The 21,806-nt window shown below is 38.4% G+C and overlaps 1 protein-coding gene across 1 annotated transcript; it reads left to right on the forward strand.

Annotated features, from left to right (window-relative positions):
- The first annotated feature begins 234 nt into the window (after positions 1-234).
- On the forward strand, positions 235-2,447 carry LOC124737708 (piggyBac transposable element-derived protein 4-like). Its single transcript, XM_047248595.1, has 3 exons — positions 235-872; positions 1,026-1,892; positions 2,336-2,447. Exons 1-3 carry the CDS (start codon positions 235-237, stop codon positions 2,445-2,447), a joined length of 1,617 nt encoding a protein of 538 aa, XP_047104551.1.
- Positions 2,448-21,806: the final 19,359 nt, after the last annotated feature.

Genomic DNA, 21,806 nt, shown 5'->3' on the forward strand with positions numbered 1-21,806 from the left:
TGTTTAGTGTAACTCGTATTTATTTCTAAAATCTGGAAATGGCGAAAATTATTTTTGTTGTGTTGTGTGGGAATAGTGACTGCATCATTCCAACTTACTCTCAACAATCACCTAAAGCTCCATGCGTTCACAACAATGGGCTTGTTTGTTGCTTTCCCCAGGAAATAATAATTGGCAGTTCTCAATAATTGGAATGCTTTGTTTCTGCCCAGTTTGACTTGTGACACCATGGCGATGAGACCATTGAATGATCGTGAGTTGGAAGAAATAGTAAATGCCTCACCAGATGAAGGATCACTTTCTGAGTTTGAAGATCACATCAGCAATGCATCTGAAAGCGAGTGTTCCGATGACAGTTACGACAGTCCACAGCCCATACAAAATAGTGTAGAGACTTTTCTTTCTAAAAATGGGAATATAGAATGGCAGTTGCATCCACCAGCACAACATGGTCGCCTACCAGCTTCGAACATCATCAAGAGTACCCCAGGAGTTACCAGGTATGCAGTCAGCAGAATATCTGATGTAAAATGTTCATTTGAAGCAGTATTTCACACAGCGCTTCAAAATGAAATAATAGAGATGACAAATATTGAAGGGCAGCGAGTTTATGGTGAACAGTGGACAGATATTGATGGTTCTGTTTTCCATGCATACTTAGGACTCTTACTCCTAGCGGGTGTATATCGATCTCATGGGGAGTCTACAAAAAGTTTGTGGGATAAAGATACTGGGCGAAACATATTTCGAGCAACCATGTCTCATGAAACATTCTGTAAGATATCACGTGTCCTGCGATTTGACAAGAAATCTACTAGAGAGGAAAGACGACGTACTGACAAACTTGCCGCAATTCGTAGTATTTGGGAGAAGTGGGTAGAGGTCCTTCCTAAACTGTATAATCCAGGAGAAAATGTTACTGTTGACGAGCAGTTAGTAGCATTTAGAGGTCGCTGTCCATTCAAGCAGTATATCCCAAGTAAACCGGCAAAATATGGGATCAAAATATGGACCATGTGTGACAGCAAAACTTCATACGTACTGAAAGCCCAAATTTATACAGGAAAGGTGAGTGGAGCGGCACCAGAAAGAAATCAGGGAATGAGGGTGGTATCTGATCTCACTTCTGAGTTACGTGGTCAGAATATCACGTGTGACAACTTTTTTACGTCGTACAATTTGGGGCAGCTGCTTCTGAAAAGGAAATTGACTATGTTGGGAACTATACGGAAAAATAAGCCGGAGCTTCCACACAAAATGACCAACAAGGAGGTACACAGCTCTTCATTTTACTTCACAAATGACACTACTGTGGTTAATTATATTCCTAAGAGACACAAGAATGTTGTACTTATGAGCACTCTCCACCATGATGCGGAAATCAGTGACAGGGCTGATAAGAAGCCAAAAATGATTTTGGACTATAATTCAACCAAAGGTGCTGTAGACACGCTTGATCAGTTATTAGGTACATATACATGCAAACGAAAAAGTAATAGGTGGCCAATGATAGTTTTCTACAATATTCTTGATGTTTCTGCTTATAATGCATACGTTTTGTGGATTTCGGTTGACCCTAATTGGAATGCAAGCAAATTGACTAGAAGGAGAATATTCTTGGAGGAACTTGGAAAGTCACTGATAAAAGAACATATTGCATCAAGAACGCATTTCCCAAGAACAGAAGATTCTTTGAGAATGGTCACAAGCATCCAAAACCCGAATGATGTGGGTGGTGTGTCAGAATCGGTAACAACAAGAAAATCTACAAAACGTGCACGCTGTAAGTTCTGTCCATCAAGTAATGACAATAAAACAAACATGGTGTGTGGAAAATGTAGTAAACATATTTGCAAGAAACATGTAACCTACTTGTGTCCACAGTGCAAGCAGTAAGAAAAGAACTGTAGTATTTTATAAGATGATTGTATTGAAAATTCTGTTGTTTCAAATTTATGTGAATACTTGTGCCTAAACTACAATCAGTAAGAAGAGAGGATTCTAAAGTTGTAGTGCTTTCTATGTTGGAATGTAATAAAAAAACTGTAGTGTGTTCTGTACTGTAGTGTGCTCTAAGATGAATATCTGTAATGACAACTGTCTGTTGTTAGAAAATGTCAATACTTACGTCTAAACTGTCAACAATAAGAATAGAAGTATGGAAAAACTGTAGTGCTTTCTAAGTTGAATGCCTGTAATGGAAACTGTCTGTTGTTTCAAATTTATGTGCATATTTAAATGAAAAATATCCCTCAATAAAGTTGTATGCATTGTTATTATTATTATTATTACCATTATTATTATTATTATTATTATTATTATTATTACTAACAAGGTACTGGAATAGAACAACAATGTCGATAGCTAAAACTGTACCAAAATTTATGTTTCTAAAGCATTTTGATATGTCGGGTCATATTGACCCGAACAGTATATATGTCAAGTAAAAGTGAACAGAACAGCAGGGTTAATTCCGAAGCAATTTCTGTGTTTCATCGCCAATAAGAAGGTCCAAGGGATACAGTAAACTTGGGGTGAAGCATCGAATTCCATAACTAGTGTCACAGGAACGGTTCAAAACATAGACAGTAAGAAGAGTCAGTCTTCTTATACATAAGTCGGCATTGTGCCTTTTGTATTTCACTCCGATGCAATTTTAGTGTTTCTTCGTCCATAAGTAGGTCCGAGTGATACAGTAAACCTCAAGTGAAGCATCTGAATAAAAAACTAGTGTCACAGGAAAGGTTGAAAACATAGACAGTAGGATGAGTCAGTCTTCTTGTACTTAAGTCGGTATATGTGCGTTTTCTATTTAATTCCGATGCAATTTCTGTGTTTCATCATCAATAATACGGTCGGAGGGATACACTGAACCTGAATTGAAGTATCGGAATCTAAAACTAGTGTCCCAGGGATGGTTCAAAACATAGAGAGTAAGAAGAGTCAGTCATCTTGTACTTAAGTCGGCATTGTGCTTTTTGTAATTAATTCCGATGCAATTTCTGTGTTTCATCGTCAATAAGAAGGTCCAATGGATACAGTTAACCTGAAGTGAATCATCGGAATCTATAACTAGTGTCACAGGAATGGTTCAAATCATAGTCGGTAAGAAGAGTTAGTCTCCTTGTACTTAAGTCATCATTGTGCCTTTTCTATTTAATTCTGATTCAATTTCTGTGTTTCATCGTCACCAAGAAGGTCCAAGGGATACAGTAAACCTAGAGTGATGCATCGGAATCCATAACTAGTGTCACAGGAATGGTTCAAACCATAGACAGTAAGAAGAGTCAGACTTCTTTTACTTATGTCGGCATTGTGCCTCTTGTATTTAATTCCGATGCAATTTCTGTGTTTCATCGTCAATAAGACGGTCGGAGGTATATAGTAAACCTGAAGTGAAGCATCGGAATCTATGACTTGTGTCACAGGAATGGTTCAAAACATAGTCAGTAAGAAGAGTCAGTCTTCTTGTAGATAAGTCGGTATTGTGCCTTTTGTATCTAATTCCGATGCAATTTTTATGTTTTATCGTCAATGAGAAGGTCCAAGGAATACAGTAAACCTGAAGTGAAGCATCGGAATCTATAACTAGTGTCACAGGAATGGTTCAAAACATAGTCAGTAAGAAGAGTCAGTCTTTTTGTACTTAAGTCGGCACTGTGCTTTTTGTATTTAATTCCGATGCAATTTCTGTGTTTCATCGTCAATAAGTAGGGCCAAGGGATACAGTAAACCTGGAGTGAAGCATCGGAATCTATAACTAGTGTCACAGTAATGGTTCAAAATATAGACAGTAAGATGAGTCAGTCTTCTTGTACTTAAGTCGGCATTGTGCCTATTGTATTTAATTCCGATGCAATTTCTGTGCTTCATCGTCAATAAGAAGTTCAGAGGGATACAGTAAACCTGAAGTGAAGCATCGGAATCTATAACTAGTGTCACGGGAATGGTTATAAACATAGACAGTAGGAAGAGTCAATCTTCTTGTACTTAAGTCGGCATTGTGCCTATTGTATTTAATTCCGATGCAATTTCTGTAATTCATCATCAATAAGAAGTTCAGAGGGATACAGTAAACCTGAAGTGAAGCATCGGAATCTATAACTAGTGTCACAGGAATTGATCAAAACATAGTCAGTAAGAAGAGTTAGTCTTCTTGTACTTAAGTCGGTATTGTGCTTTTTGTATTTAATTCCGATGCAATTTCTGTGTTTCATCGTCAATAAGAAGGTCCAAGGGATACAGTAAACCTGGAGTGAAGCATCGGAATCTATAACTAGTGTCACATTAATGGTTCAAAACATAGTCAGTAAGAAGAGTCAGTCTTCTTGTACTTAAGTCGGCACTGTGCTTTTTGTATTTAATTCCGATGCCATTTCTGTGTTTCATCGTCAATAAGTAGGGCCAAGGGATACAGTAAACCTGGAGTGAAGCATCGGAATCTATAACTAGTGTCACAGTCATATTTCAAAATATAGACAGTAAGATGAGTCAGTATTCTTGTACTTAAGTCGGCATTGTGCTTTTTCTATTTAATTCCGATGCAATTTCTGTGTTTCATCGTCAATAAGAAGGTCCAAGGGATACAGTAAACCTGAAGTGAAGCATCGGAATCTATAACTAGTGTCACGGGAATGGTTATAAACATAGACAGTAGGAAGAGTCAGTCTTCTTGTACTTAAGTCGGCATTGTGCCTATTGTATTTAATTCCGATGCAATTTCTGTGCTTCATCGTCAATAAGAAGTTCAGAGGGATACAGTAAACCTGAAGTGAAGCATCGGAATCTATAACTAGTGTCACAGGAATGGTTCAAAACATAGAGAGTTGTAAGATTCAATCTTCTTGTACTTAAGTCGGCATTGTGCCTTTTCTATTTAATTCCGATGCAATTTCTGTGGTTCATCGTCAATAATACGTTTGGAGGGATACAGTAAACCTGAAGTGAAGCAGCGGAATCTATGACTAGTGTCACAGGAATGGTTCAAAACATAGTCAGTGAGGTGAGTCAGTCTTCTTGTACTTAAGTTCTCATTGTGCCTTTTCTATTTAATTCTGATGCAATTTCTGTGTTTCATCGTCAATAAGAAGGTCCAAGGGATACAGTAAACCTGGAGTGAATCGTCGGAAACTTTAACTAGTGTCACAGGAATGGTTAAAAACATAGACAGTAAGAAGAGTCAGACTTCTTTTACTTAAGTCGGCAGTGTGCCTTTTGTATTCAACTCCGATGCAATTTCTGTGTTTCATCGGCAATAAGAAGGTCCAAGGGATACAGTAAACGTGGAGTGAAGCATCGAAGTCTATAACTAGTGTCACAGGAATGGTTCAAAACGTAGACAGTAAGAAGAGTCAGTCTTCTTGTACTTAATTCGGCATTGTGCCTTTTGTATTTAATTCTGATGCAATTTCTGTGTTTTATCGTCAATAAGAAGGTCAGAGGGATACAGTAAACCTGAAGTGAAGCATCGGAATCTATAACTAGTGTCACAGGAATGGTTCAAAGCATAGTCAGTAAGAAGAGTCAGTCTTCTTGTACTTAAGTCGGCACTGTGCTTTTTGTATTTAATTCCGATGCAATTTCTGTGTTTCATCGTCAATAAGTAGGTCCAAGGGATACAATAAACCTGGAGTGAAGCATCGGAATCTATAACTAGTGTCACAGGGATGGTTCAAACCATAGGCAGAAGATGAGTCAGTATTCTTGTACTTAAGTCGGCATTGTGCCTTTTCTATTTAATTCCGATGCAATTTCTGTGGTTCATCGTCAATAAGAAGGTCCAAGGGATACAGTAAACCTGAAGTGAAGCATCGGAATCTATAACTAGTGTCACAGGAATGGTTAAAAACATAGACAGTAGGAAGAGTCAGTCTTCTTGTACTTAAGTCGGCATTGTGCCTATTGTATTTAATTCCGATGCAATTTCTGTGTTTCATCGTCAATAAGAAGGTCCAAGGGATACAGTAAACCTGGAGTGAAGCATCGGAATCTAAAACTAGTGTCCCAGGGATGGTTCAAAACATAGACAGTAAGAAGAGTCAGCCATCTTGTACTTAAGTCGGCATTTTGCTTTTTGTAATTAATTCCGATGCAATTTCTGTGTTTCATCGTCAATAAGAAGGTCAGAGGGATACAGTAATCCTGAAGTGAAGCATTGGAATCTATGACTAGTGTCACAGGAATGGTTCAAAGCATAGTCAGTAAGAAGAGTCAGTCTTCTTGTACTTAAGTCGGTATTGTGCCTTTTGTATTTAATTCCGATGCAATTTCTGTGTTTCATCGTCAATAAGAAGGTCCAAGGGATACAGTTAACCTGAAGTGAATCATCGGAATCTACAACTAGTGTCACAGGAATGGTTCAAATCATAGTCAGTAAGAAGAGTCAGTCTTCTTGTACTTAAGTCACCATCGTGCCTTTTCTATTTAATTCTGATTCAATTTCTGTGTTTCATCGTCAATAAGAAGGTCCGAGGGATACAGTAAACCTAGAGTGATGCATCGGAATCCATAAACAGTGTCACAGGAATGGTTCAAAACATAGACAGTAAGAAGAGTCAGACTTCTTTTACTTAAGTCGGCATTGTGCCTGTTGTATTTAATTCCGAAGAAATTTCTGTGTTTCATCGCCAATAAGAAGGTCCAAGGGATACAGTAAACCTGGGGTGAAGCATCGAATTCCATAACTAGTGTCACAGGAACGGTTCAAAACATAGACAGTAAGAAGAGTCAGTCTTCTTATACATAAGTCGGCATTGTGCCCTTTGTATTTCACTCCGATGCAATTTTAGTGTTTCTTCGTCCATAAGTAGGTCCGAGTGATACAGTAAACCTCAAGTCAAGCATCTGAATAAAAAACTAGTGTCACAGGAAAGGTTGAAAACATAGACAGTAGGATGAGTCAGTCTTCTTGTACTTAAGTCGGTATATGTGCGTTTTCTATTTAATTCCGATGCAATTTCTGTGTTTCATCATCAATAATACGGTCGGAGGGATACACTGAACCTGAATTGAAGTATCGGAATCTAAAACTAGTGTCCCAGGGATGGTTCAAAACATAGAGAGTAAGAAGAGTCAGTCATCTTGTACTTAAGTCGGCATTGTGCTTTTTGTACTTAATTCCGATGCAATTTCTGTGTTTCATCGTCAATAAGAAGGTCCAATGGATACAGTTAACCTGAAGTGAATCATCGGAATCTATAACTAGTGTCACAGGAATGGTTCAAATCATAGTCGGTAAGAAGAGTTAGTCTCCTTGTACTTAAGTCATCATTGTGCCTTTTCTATTTAATTCTGATTCAATTTCTGTGTTTCATCGTCACCAAGAAGGTCCAAGGGATACAGTAAACCTAGAGTGATGCATCGGAATCCATAACTAGTGTCACAGGAATGGTTCAAACCATAGACAGTAAGAAGAGTCAGACTTCTTTTACTTATGTCGGCATTGTGCCTCTTGTATTTAATTCCGATGCAATTTCTGTGTTTCATCGTCAATAAGACGGTCGGAGGTATATAGTAAACCTGAAGTGAAGCATCGGAATCAATGACTTGTGTCACAGGAATGGTTCAAAACATAGTCAGTAAGAAGAGTCAGTCTTCTTGTAGATAAGTCGGTATTGTGCCTTTTGTATCTAATTCCGATGCAATTTTTATGTTTTATCGTCAATAAGAAGGTCCAAGGAATACAGTAAACCTGAAGTGAAGCATCGGAATCTATAACTAGTGTCACAGGAATGGTTCAAAACATAGTCAGTAAGAAGAGTCAGTCTTTTTGTACTTAAGTCGGCACTGTGCTTTTTGTATTTAATTCCGATGCAATTTCTGTGTTTCATCGTCAATAAGTAGGGCCAAGGGATACAGTAAACCTGGAGTGAAGCATCGGAATCTATAACTAGTGTCACAGTAATGGTTCAAAATATAGACAGTAAGATGAGTCAGTCTTCTTGTACTTAAGTCAGCATTGTGCCTATTGTATTTAATTCCGATGCAATTTCTGTGCTTCATCGTCAATAAGAAGTTCAGAGGGATACAGTAAACCTGAAGTGAAGCATCGGAATCTATAACTAGTGTCACGGGAATGGTTATAAACATAGACAGTAGGAAGAGTCAGTCTTCTTGTACTTAAGTCGGCATTGTGCCTATTGTATTTAATTCCGATGCAATTTCTGTAATTCATCGTCAATAAGAAGTTCAGAGGGATACAGTAAACCTGAAGTGAAGCATCGGAATCTATAACTAGTGTCACAGGAATGGTTCAAAACATAGAGAGTTGTAAGATTCAATCATCTTGTACTTAAGTCGGCATTGTGCCTTTTCTATTTAATTCCGATGCAATTTCTGTGGTTCATCGTCAATAAGAAGGTCCAAGGGATACAGTAAACCTGAAGTGAACCATCGGAATCTGTAACTAGTGTCACAGGAATGGTTCAAAACATAGACAGTAAGAAGAGTCAGACTTCTTTTACTTAAGTCGGCATTGTGCCTGTTGTATTTAATTCCGATGCAATTTCTGTGTTTCATCGCCAATATGAAGGTCCAAGGGATACAGTAAACCTGGAGTGAAGCATCGAAGTCTATAACTAGTGTCACAGGAACGGTTCAAAACATAGACAGTAAGATAGTCAGTCTTCTTGTACTTAATTCGGCATTGTGCCTTTTGTATTTAATTCTGATGCAATTTCTGTGTTTCATCGTCAATAAGAAGGTCAGAGGGATACATTAAACCTGAAGTGAAGCATCGGAATCTATAACTAGTGTCACAGGAATGGTTCAAAATATAGAGTGTTGGAAGATTCAGTCTTCTTATACAAAAGTCGGCATTGTGCATTTTGTATTTCATTCCGATGCAATTTCTGTGTTTCTTCGTCCATAAGAGGGTCCGTGTGATACAGTAAACCTCAAGTGAAGCATCTGAATAAAAAACTAGTGTCACAGGAAAGGTTGAAAACATAGACAGTAGGATGAGTCAGTCTTCTTGTACTTAAGTCGGTATTGTGCGTTTTCTATTCAATTCCGATGCTATTTCTGTGTTTCATCGTCAATAAGACGGTCATAGGGATACAGTAAACCTGAAGTGAAGCATCGGAATCTATGCCTAGAGTCACAGGAATGGTTCAAAACATAGTCAGTAAGAAGAGTCAGTCTTCTTGTACTTAAGTCGGTATTGTGACTTTTGTATTTAATTCCGATACAATTTCTGTGTTTCATCGTCAATAAGAAGGTCCAAGGGATACAGTAAACCTGAAGTGAAGCATCGGAATCTATAACTAGTGTCACAGGAATGGTTATAAACATAGACAGTAAGAAGAGTCAGTCTTCTTGTAATTAAGTCGGCACTGTGCTTTTTGTATTTAATTCCGATGCAATTTCTGTGTTTCATCGTCAATATGTAGGTCCAAGGGATACAGTAAACCTGGAGTGAAGCATCGGAATCCATAACTAGTGTCACAGGGATGGTTCAAACCATAGACAGTAAGATGAGTCAGTCTTCTTGTACTTAAGTCGGCATTGTGCCTTTTCTATTTAATTCCGATGCAATTTCTGTGTTTCATCGTCAATAAGAAGGTCCAAGGGATACAGTAAACCTGAAGTGAAGCATCGGAGTCTACAACTAGTGTCACAGGAATGGTTAAAAACATAGACAGTAGGAAGAGTCAGTCTTCTTGTACTTAAGTCGGCATTGTGCCTATTGTATTTAATTCCGATGCAGTTTCTGTGTTACATCGTCAATAAGAAGGTCCAAGGGATACAGTAAACCTGGAGTGAAGCATCGGAATCTAAAACTAGTGTCCCAGTGATGGTTCAAATCATAGACAGTAAGAAGAGTCAGCCATCTTGTACTTAAGTCGGCATTTTGCTTTTTGTAATTAATAATTAATTCCGATGCAATTTCTGTGTTTCATCGTCAATAAGAAGGTCAGAGGGATACAGTAATCCTGAAGTGAAGCATTGGAATCTATGACTAGTGTCACAGGAATGGATCAAAACATAGTAAGTAAGAAGAGTCAGTCTTCTTGTACTTAAGTCGGTATTGTGCTTTTTGTATTTAATTCCGATGCAATTTCTGTGTTTCATCGTCAATAAGAAGGTCCAAGGGATACAGTAAACCTGGAGTGAAGCATCGGAATCTATAACTAGTGTCACAGGAATGGTTCAAAATATAGTCAGTAAGAAGAGTCAGTCTTCTTGTACTTAAGTCGGCACTGTGATTTTTGTATTTAATTCCGATGCAATTTCTGTGTTTCATCGTCAATAAGTAGGGCCAAGGGATACAGTAAACCTGGAGTGAAGCATCGGAATCTATAACTAGTGTCACAGTAATATTTCAAAATATAGACAGTAAGATGAGTCAGTATTCTTGTACTTAAGTCGGCATTGTGCTTTTTCTATTTAATTCCGATGCAATTTCTGTGTTTCATCGTCAATAAGAAGGTCCAAGGGATACAGTAAACCTGAAGTGAAGCATCGGAATCTATAACTAGTGTCACGGGAATGGTTATAAACATAGACAGTAGGAAGAGTCAGTCTTCTTGTACTTAAGTCGGCATTGTGCCTATTGTATTTAATTCCGATGCAATTTCTGTGCTTCATCGTCAATAAGAAGTTCAGAGGGATACAGTAAACCTGAAGTGAAGCATCGGAATCTATAACTAGTGTCACAGGAATGGTTCAAAACATAGAGAGTTGTAAGATTCAATCTTCTTGTACTTAAGTCGGCATTGTGCCTTTTCTATTTAATTCCGATGCAATTTCTGTGGTTCATCGTCAATAATACGTTTGGAGGGATACAGTAAACCTGAAGTGAAGCAGCGGAATCTATGACTAGTGTCACAGGAATGGTTCAAAACATAGTCAGTGAGGTGAATCAGTCTTCTTGTACTTAAGTTCTCATTGTGCCTTTTCTATTTAATTCTGATGCAATTTCTGTGTTTCATCGTCAATAAGAAGGTCCAAGGGATACAGTAAACCTGGAGTGAATCGTCGGAAACTTTAACTAGTGTCACAGGAATGGTTAAAAACATAGACAGTAAGAAGAGTCAGACTTCTTTTACTTAAGTCGGCAGTGTGCCTTTTGTATTCAACTCCGATGCAATTTCTGTGTTTCATCGGCAATAAGAAGGTCCAAGGGATACAGTAAACGTGGAGTGAAGCATCGAAGTCTACAACCAGTGTCACAGGAATGGTTCAAAACGTAGACAGTAAGAAGAGTCAGTCTTCTTGTACTTAATTCGGCATTGTGCCTTTTGTATTTAATTCTGATGCAATTTCTGTGTTTTATCGTCAATAAGAAGGTCAGAGGGATACAGTAAACCTGAAGTGAAGCATCGGAATCTATAACTAGTGTCACAGGAATGGTTCAAAGCATAGTCAGTAAGAAGAGTCAGTCTTCTTGTACTTAAGTCGGCACTGTGCTTTTTGTATTTAATTCCGATGCAATTTCTGTGTTTCATCGTCAATAAGTAGGTCCAAGGGATACAATAAACCTGGAGTGAAGCATCGGAATCTATAACTAGTGTCACAGGGATGGTTCAAACCATAGGCAGAAGATGAGTCAGTATTCTTGGACTTAAGTCGGCATTGTGCCTTTTCTATTTAATTCCGATGCAATTTCTGTGGTTCATCGTCAATAAGAAGGTCCAAGGGATACAGTAAACCTGAAGTGAAGCATCGGAATCTATAACTAGTGTCACAGGAATGGTTAAAAACATAGACAGTAGGAAGAGTCAGTCTTCTTGTACTTAAGTCGGCATTGTGCCTATTGTATTGAATTCCGATGCAATTTCTGTGTTTCATCGTCAATAAGAAGGTCCAAGGGATACAGTAAACCTGGAGTGAAGCATCGGAATCTAAAACTAGTGTCCCAGGGATGGTTCAAAACATAGACAGTAAGAAGAGTCAGCCATCTTGTACTTAAGTCGGCATTTTGCTTTTTGTAATTAATTCCGATGCAATTTCTGTGTTTCATCGTCAATAAGAAGGTCAGAGGGATACAGTAATCCTGAAGTGAAGCATTGGAATCTATGACTAGTGTCACAGGAATGGTTCAAAGCATAGTCAGTAAGAAGAGTCAGTCTTCTTGTACTTAAGTCGGTATTGTGCCTTTTGTATTTAATTCCGATGCAATTTCTGTGTTTCATCGTCAATAAGAAGGTCCAAGGGATACAGTTAACCTGAAGTGAATCATCGGAATCTACAACTAGTGTCACAGGAATGGTTCAAATCATAGTCAGTAAGAAGAGTCAGTCTTCTTGTACTTAAGTCACCATCGTGCCTTTTCTATTTAATTCTGATTCAATTTCTGTGTTTCATCGTCAATAAGAAGGTCCAAGGGATACAGTAAACCTAGAGTGATGCATCGGAATCCATAAACAGTGTCACAGGAATGGTTCAAAACATAGACAGTAAGAAGAGTCAGACTTCTTATACATAAGTCGGCATTGTGCCTGTTGTATTTAATTCCGAAGCAATTTCTGTGTTTCATCGCCAATAAGAAGGTCCAAGGGATACAGTAAACCTGGGGTGAAGCATCGAATTCCGTAACTAGTGTCACAGGAACGGTACAAAACATAGACAGTAAGAAGAGTCAGTCTTCTTATACATAAGTCGGCATTGTGCCTTTTGTATTTCACTCCGATGCAATTTTAGTGTTTCTTCGTCCATAAGTAGGTCCGAGTGATACAGTAAACCTCAAGTGAAGCATCTGAATAAAAAACTAGTGTCACAGGAAAGGTTGAAAACATAGACAGTAGGATGAGTCAGTCTTCTTGTACTTAAGTCGGTATATGTGCGTTTTCTATTTAATTCCGATGCAATTTCTGTGTTTCATCATCAATAATACGGTCGGAGGGATACACTGAACCTGAATTGAAGTATCGGAATCTAAAACTAGTGTCCCAGGGATGGTTCAAAACATAGAGAGTAAGAAGAGTCAGTCATCTTGTACTTAAGTCGGCATTGTGCTTTTTGTAATTAATTCCGATGCAATTTCTGTGTTTCATCGTCAATAAGAAGGTCCAATGGATACAGTTAACCTGAAGTGAATCATCGGAATCTATAACTAGTGTCACAGGAATGGTTCAAATCATAGTCGGTAAGAAGAGTTAGTCTCCTTGTACTTAAGTCATCATTGTGCCTTTTCTATTTAATTCTGATTCAATTTCTGTGTTTCATCGTCACCAAGAAGGTCCAAGGGATACAGTAAACCTAGAGTGATGCATCGGAATCCATAACTAGTGTCACAGGAATGGTTCAAACCATAGACAGTAAGAAGAGTCAGACTTCTTTTACTTATGTCGGCATTGTGCCTCTTGTATTTAATTCCGATGCAATTTCTGTGTTTCATCGTCAATAAGACGGTCGGAGGTATATAGTAAACCTGAAGTGAAGCATCGGAATCTATGACTTGTGTCACAGGAATGGTTCAAAACATAGTCAGTAAGAAGAGTCAGTCTTCTTGTAGATAAGTCGGTATTGTGCCTTTTGTATCTAATTCCGATGCAATTTTTATGTTTTATCGTCAATAAGAAGGTCCAAGGAATACAGTAAACCTGAAGTGAAGCATCGGAATCTATAACTAGTGTCACAGGAATGGTTCAAAACATAGTCAGTAAGAAGAGTCAGTCTTTTTGTACTTAAGTCGGCACTGTGCTTTTTGTATTTAATTCCGATGCAATTTCTGTGTTTCATCGTCAATAAGTAGGGCCAAGGGATACAGTAAACCTGGAGTGAAGCATCGGAATCTATAACTAGTGTCACAGTAATGGTTCAAAATATAGACAGTAAGATGAGTCAGTCTTCTTGTACTTAAGTCGGCATTGTGCCTATTGTATTTAATTCCGATGCAATTTCTGTGCTTCATCGTCAATAAGAAGTTCAGAGAGATACAGTAAACCTGAAGTGAAGCATCGGAATCTATAACTAGTGTCACGGGAATGGTTATAAACATAGACAGTAGGAAGAGTCAGTCTTCTTGTACTTAAGTCGGCATTGTGCCTATTGTATTTAATTCCGATGCAATTTCTGTAATTCATCGTCAATACGAAGTTCAGAGGGATACAGTAAACCTGAAGTGAAGCATCGGAATCTATAACTAGTGTCACAGGAATGGTTCAAAACATAGAGAGTTGTAAGATTCAATTATCTTGTACTTAAGTCGGCATTGTGCCTTTTCTATTTAATTCCGATGCAATTTCTATGGTTCATCGTCAATAATACGTTTGGAGGGATACAGTAAACCTGAAGTGAAGCAGCGGAATCTATGACTAGTGTCACAGGAATGGTTCAAAACATAGTCAGTGAGGTGAGTCAGTCTTCTTGTTCTTAAGTTCTCATTGTGCCTTTTCTATTTAATTCTGATGCAATTTCTGTATTTCATCGTCAATAAGAAGGTCCAAGGGATACAGTAAACCTGGAGTGAATCGTCGGAAACTATAACTAGTGTCACAGGAATGGTTAAAAACATAGACAGTAAGAAGAGTCAGACTTCTTTTACTTAAGTCGGCAGTGAGCCTTTTGTATTCAACTCCGATGCAATTTCTGTGTTTCATCGGCAATAAGAAGGTCCAAGGGATACAGTAAACCTGGAGTGAAGCATCGAAGTCCATAACTAGTGTCACAGGAATGGTTCAAAACGTAGACAATAAGAAGAGTCAGTCTTCTTGTACTTAATTCGGCATTGTGCCTTTTGTATTTAATTCTGATGCAATTTCTGTGTTTTATCGTCAATAAGAAGGTCAGAGGGGTACAGTAAACCTGGAGTGAAGCATCGGAATCTAAAACTAGTGTCCCAGGGATGGTTCAAAACACAGACAGTAAGAAGAGTCAGCCATCTTGTACTTAAGTCGGCATTTTGCTTTTTGTAATTAATTCCGATGCAATTTCTGTGTTTCATCGTCAATAAGAAGGTCAGAGGGATACAGTAATCCTGAAGTGAAGCATTGGAATCTATGACTAGTGTCACAGGAATGGTTCAAAGCATAGTCAGTAAGAAGAGTCAGTCTTCTTGTACTTGAGTCGGTATTGTGCCTTTTGTATTTAATTCCGATGCAATTTCTGTGTTTTATCGTCAATAAGAAGGTCCAAGGGATACAGTTAACCTGAAGTGAATCATCGGAATCTACAACTAGTGTCACGGGAATGGTTATAAACATTGACAGTAGGAAGAGTCAGTCTTCTTGTACTTAAGTCGGCAATGTGCCTATTGTATTTAATTCCGATGCGATTTCTGTGCTTCATCGTCAATAAGAAGTTCAGAGGGATACAGTAAACCAGAAGTGAAGCATCGGAATCTATAACTAGTGTCACAGGAATGGTTCAAAACATAGAGAGTTGTAAGATTCAATCTTCTTGTACTTAAGTCGGCATTGTGCCTTTTCTATTTAATTCCGATGCAATTTCTGTGGTTCATCGTCAATAATACGTTTGGAGGGATACAGTAAACCTGAAGTGAAGCAGCGAAATCTATGACTAGTGTCACAGGAATGGTTCAAACCATAGACAGTAAGAAGAGTCAGACTTCTTTTACTTAAGTCGGCAGTGTGCCTTTTGTATTCAACTCCGATGCAATTTCTGTGTTTCATCGGCAATATGAAGGTCCAAGGGATACAGTAAACCTGGAGTGAAGCATCGAAGTCTATAACTAGTGTCACAGGAATGGTTCAAAACGTAGACAGTAAGAAGAGTCAGTCTTCTTGTACTTAATTCGGCATTGTGCCTTTTGTATTTAATTCTGATGCAATTTCTGTGCTTTATCGTCAATAAGAAGGTCAGAGGGATACAGTAAACCTGAAGTGAAGCATCGGAATCTATAACTAGTGTCACAGGAATGGTTCAAAGCATAGTCAGTAAGAAGAGTCAGTCTTCTCGTACTTAAGTCGGCACTGTGTTTTTGTATTTAATTCCGATGCAATTTTTGTGTTTCATCGTCAATAAGTAGGTCCAAGGGATACAATAAACCTGGAGTGAAGCATCGGAATCTATAACTAGTGTCACAGGGATGGTTCAAACCATAGACAGAAGATAAGTCAGTATTCTTGTACTTAAGTCGGCATTGTGCCTTTTCTATTTAATTCCGATGCAATTTCTGTGTTTCATCGTCAATAAGAAGGTCCAAGGGATACAGTAAACCTGAAGTGAAGCATCGGAATCTATAACTAGTGTCACAGGAATGGTTAAAAACAAAGACAGTACCAAGAGTCAGTCTTCTTGTACTTAAGTCGGCATTGTGCCTATTGTATTTAATTCCGATGCAATTTCTGTGTTTCATCGTCAATACGAAGGTCCAAGGGATACAGTAAACCTGGAGTGAAGCATCGGAATCTAAAACTAGTGTCCCAGGGATGGTTCAAAACATAGACAGTAAGAAGAGTCAGCCATCTTGTACTTAAGTCGGCATTTTGCCTTTTGTAATTAATTCCGATGCAATTTCTGTGTTTCATCGTCAATAAGAAGGTCAGAGGGATACAGTAATCCTGAAGTGAAGCATTGGAATCTATGACTAGTGTCACAGGAATGGTTCAAAGCATAGTCAGTAAGAAGAGTCAGTCTTCTTGTACTTAAGTCGGTATTGTGCCTTTTGTATTTAATTCCGATGCAATTTCTGTGTTTCATCGTCAATAAGAAGGTCCAAGGGATACAGTTAACCTGAAGCGAATCATCGGAATCTACAACTAGTGTCACAGGAATGGTTCAAATCATAGTCAGTAAGCAGAGTCAGTCTTCTTGTACTTAAGTCACCATTGTGCCTTTTCTATTTAATTCTGATTCAATTTCTGTGTTTCATCGTCAATAAGAAGGTCCAAGGGATACAGTAAACCTAGAGTGATGCATCGGAATCCATAAACAGTGTCACAGGAATGGTTCAAAACATAGACAGTAAGAAGAGTCAGACTTCTTTTACTTAAGTCGGCATTGTGCCTGTTGTATTTAATTCCGAAGCAATTTCTGTGTTTCATCGCCAATAAGAAGGTCCAAGGGATACAGTAAACCTGGGGTGAAGCATCGAATTCCATAACTAGTGTCACAGGAACGGTTCAAAACATAGACAGTAAGAAGAGTCAGTCTTCTTATACATAAGTCGGCATTGTGCCGTTTGTATTTCACTCCGATGCAATTTTTGTGTTTCTTCGTCCATAAGAAGGTCCGAGTGATACAGTAAACCTCAAGTGAAGCATGTGAATAAAAAACTAGTGTCACAGGAAAGGTTGAAAACATAGACAGTTGGATGAGTCAGTCTTCTTGTACTTAAGTCGGTATATGTGCGTTTTCTATTTAATTCCGATGCAATTTCTGTGTTTCATCATCAATAATACGGTCGGAGGGATACACTGAAACTGAATTGAAGTATCGGAATCTAAAACTAGTGTCCCAGGGATGGTTCAAAACATAGAGAGTAAGAAGAGTCAGTCATCTTGTACTTAAGACGGCATTGTGCTTTTTGTAATTAATTCCGATGCAATTTCTGTGTTTCATCGTCAATAAGAAGGTCCAAGGGATACAGTTAACCCGAAGTGAATCATCGGAATCTATAACTAGTGTCACAGGAATGGTTCAAATCATAGTCGGTAAGAAGAGTCAGTCTCCTTGTACTTAGGTCATCATTGTGCCTTTTCTATTTAATTCTGATTCAATTTCTGTGTTTCATCGTCAACAAGAAGGTCCAAGGGATACAGTAAACCTAGAGTGATGCATCGGAATCCATAACTAGTGTCACAGGAATGGTTCAAAGCATAGACAGTATGAAGAGTCAGACTTCTTTTACTTATGTCGGCATTGTGCCTCTTGTATTTAATTCCGATGCAATTTCTGTGTTTCATCGTCAATAAGACGGTCGGAGGTATATAGTAAACCTGAAGTGAAGCATCGGAATCTATGACTTGTGTCACAGGAATGGTTCAAAACATAGTCAGTAAGAAGAGTCAGTCTTCTTGTAGATAAGTCGGTATTGTGCCTTTTGTATCTAATTCCGATGCAATTTTTATGTTTTATCGTCAATAAGAAGGTCCAAGGAATACAGTAAACCTGAAGTGAAGCATCGGAATCTATAACTAGTGTCACAGGAATGGTTCAAAACATAGACAGTAAGAAGAGCGGACTTCATTTACTTAAGTCGGCATTGTGCCTTTTGTATTTATTTCCGATGCAATTTCTGTGTTTCATCGGCAATAAGAAGGTCCCAGGGACAGTAAACCTGCAGTGAAGCATCGAAGCCTATAACTAGTGTCACAGGAACGGTTCAAAACATAGGCAGTAAGAGGAGTCAGACATCTTGTACCTAATTCGGCATTGTGCCTTTTGTATTTAATTCTGATGCAATTTCTGTGTTTCATCGTCAATAAGTAGGGCCAAGGGATACAGTAAACCTGGAGTGAAGCATCGGAATCTATAACTAGTGTCACAGTAATGGTTCAAAATAAAGACAGTAAGATGAGTCAGTATTCCTGTACTTAAGTCGGCATTGTGCTTTTTCTATTTAATTCCGATGCAATTTCTGTGTTTCATCGTCAATAAGAAGGTCCAAGGGATACAGTAAACCTGAAGTGAAGCATCGGAATCTATAACTACTGTCACGGGAATGGTTATAATCATAGACAGTAGGAAGAGTCAGTCTTCTTGTACTTAAGTCGGCATTGTGCCTATTGTATTTAATTCCGATGCAATTTCTGTGCTTCATCGTCAATAAGAAGTTCAGAGGGATACAGTAAACCTGAAGTGAAGCATCGGAATCTATAACTAGTGTCACAGGAATGGTTCAAAACATAGAGAGTTGTAAGATTCAATCTTCTTGTACTTAAGTCGGCATTGTGCCTTTTCTATTTAATTCCGATGCAATTTCTGTGGTTCATCGTCAATAATACGTTTGGAGGGATACAGTAAACCTGAAGTGAAGCAGCGGAATCTATGACTAGTGTCACAGGAATGGTTCAAAACATAGTCAGTGAGGTGAGTCAGTCTTCTTGTACTTAAGTTCTCATTGTGCCTTTTCTATTTAATTCTGATGCAATTTCTGTGTTTCATCGTCAATAAGAAGGTCCAAGGGATACAGTAAACCTGGAGTGAATCGTCGGAAACTATAACTAGTGTCACAGGAATGGTTAAAAACATAGACAGTAAGAAGAGTCAGACTTCTTTTACTTAAGTCGGCAGTGTGCCTTTTGTATTCAACTCCGATGCAATTTCTGTGTTTCATCGGCAATAAGAAGGTCCAAGGGATACAGCAAACCTGGAGTGAAACATCGGAATCTAAAACTAGTGTCCCAGGGATGGTTCAAAACATAGACAGTAAGAAGAGTCAGCCATCTTGTACTTATGTCGGCATTTTGCTTTTGGTAATTAATTCCGATGCAATTTCTGTGTTTCATCGTCAATAAGAAGGTCAGAGGGATACAGTAATCCTGAAGTGAAGCATTGGAATCTATGACTAGTGTCACAGGAATGGTTCAAAGCATAGTCAGTAAGAAGAGTCAGTCTTCTTGTACTTAAGTCGGTATTGTGCCTTTTGTATTTAATTCCGATGCAATTTCTGTGTTTTATCGTCAAAAAGAAGGTCCAAGGGATACAGTTAACCTGAAGTGAATCATCGGAATCTACAACTAGTGTCACAGGAATGGTTCAAATCACAGTCAGTAAGAAGAGTCAGTCTTCTTGTACTTAAGTCACCATTGTGCCTTTTCTATTTAATTCTGATTCAATTTCTGTGTTTCATCGTCAATAAGAAGGTCCAAGGGATACAGTAAATTTAGAGTGATGCATCGGAATCCATAAACAGTGTCACAGGAATGGTTCAAAACATAGACAGTAAGAAGAGTCAGACTTCTTTTACTTAAGTCGGCATTGTGCCTGTTGTATTTAATTCCGAAGCAGTTTCTGTGTTTCATCGCCAATAAGGAGGTCCAAGGGATACAGTAAACCTGGGGTGAAGCATCGAATTCCATAACTAGTGTCACAGGAACGGTTCAAAACATAGACAGTAAGAAGAGTCAGTCTTCTTATACATAAGTCGGCATTGTGCCTTTTGTATTTCACTCCGATGCAATTTTTGTGTTTCTTCGTCCATAAGAAGGTCCGAGTGATACAGTAAACCTCAAGTGAAGCATCTGAATAAAAAACTAGTGTCACAGGAAAGGTTGAAAACATAGACAGTAGGATGAGTCAGTCTTCTTGTACTTAAGTCGGTATATGTGCGTTTTCTATTTAATTCCGATGCAATTTCTGTGTTTCATCATCAATAATACGGTCGGAGGGATACACTGAACCTGAATTGAAGTATCGGAATCTAAAACTAGTGTCCCAGGGATGGCTCAAAACATAGAGAGTAAGAAGAGTCTGTCATCTTGTACTTAAGTCGGCATTGTGCTTTTTGTAATTAATTCCGATGCAATTTCTGTGTTTCATCGTCAATACGAAGGTCCAAAGGATAGAGTTAACCTGAAGTGAATCATCGGAATCTATAACTAGTGTCACAGGAATGGTTCAAATCATAGTCGGTAAGAAGAGTCAGTCTTCTTGTACTTAAGTCATCATTGTGCCTTTTCTATTTAATTCTGATTCAATTTCTATGTTTCATCGTCAACAAGAAGGTCCAAGGGATACAGTAAACCTAGAGTGATGCATCGGAATCCATAACTAGTGTCACAGGAATGGTTCAAACCATAGACAGTTAGAAGAGTCAGACTTCTTTTACTTATGTCGGCATTGTGCCTCTTGTATTTCATTCCGATGCAATTTCTGTGTTTCATCGTCAATAAGACGGTCGGAGGTATATAGTAAACCTGAAGTGAAGCATCGGAATCTATGACTTGTGTCACAGGAATGGTTCAAAACATAGTCAGTAAGAAGAGTCAGTCTTCTTGTAGATAAGTCGGTATTGTGCCTTTTGTATCTAATTCCGATGCAATTTTTATGTTTTATCGTCAATAAGGAGGTCCAAGGAATACAGTAAACCTGAAGTGAAGCATCGGAATCTATAACTAGTGTCACAGGAATGGTTCAAAACATAGACAGTAAGAAGAGCGGACTTCATTTACTTAAGTCGGCATTGTGCCTTTTGTATTTATTTCCGATGCAATTTCTGTGTTTCATCGGCAATAAGAAGGTCCCAGGGACAGTAAACCTGTAGTGAAGCATTGAAGCCTATAACTAGTGTCACAGGAACGGTTCAAAACATAGGCAGTAAGAGGAGTCAGTCATCTTGTACCTAATTCGGCATTGTGCCTTTTGTATTTAATTCTGATGCAATTTCTGTGTTTCATCGTCAATAAGAAGGTCAGAGGGATACAGTAAACCTGAAGTGAAGCATCGGAATCTATAACTAGTGTCACAGGAATGGTTCGAAACATAGAGAGTTGGAAGATTCAGTCTTCTTGTACTTAACTCAGCATTGTGCATTTGTATTTCATTCCGATGCAATTTCTGTGTTTCATCGTCCATAAGAAGGTCCGAGGGATACAGTAAACCTCAAGTGAAGCATCTGAATAAAAAACTAGTGTCACAGGAATGGTTGAAAACATAAACAGTAGGAAGAGTCAGTCTTCTTGTACTTAAGTCGGTATTGAGCGTTTTCTATTCAATTCCGATAAAATTTCTGTGTTTCATCGTCAATAAGAAGGTCAGAGGGATACAGTAAACCTGAAGTGAAGCATCGGAATCTATAACTAGTGTCACAGAAATGGTTCAAAACATAGAGAATTGGATGATTCAGTCTACTTGTACTTATGTCGGCATTGTGCCTTTTCTATTTAATTCCGATGCAATTTCTGTGTTTCATCGTCCATAAGAAGGTCAGAGTGATACAGTAAACCTCAAGTGAAGCA

Source organism: Schistocerca piceifrons, unplaced genomic scaffold, assembly GCF_021461385.2.
Source record: "Schistocerca piceifrons isolate TAMUIC-IGC-003096 unplaced genomic scaffold, iqSchPice1.1 HiC_scaffold_1757, whole genome shotgun sequence".
NCBI lineage: Eukaryota > Metazoa > Arthropoda > Insecta > Orthoptera > Acrididae > Schistocerca > Schistocerca piceifrons.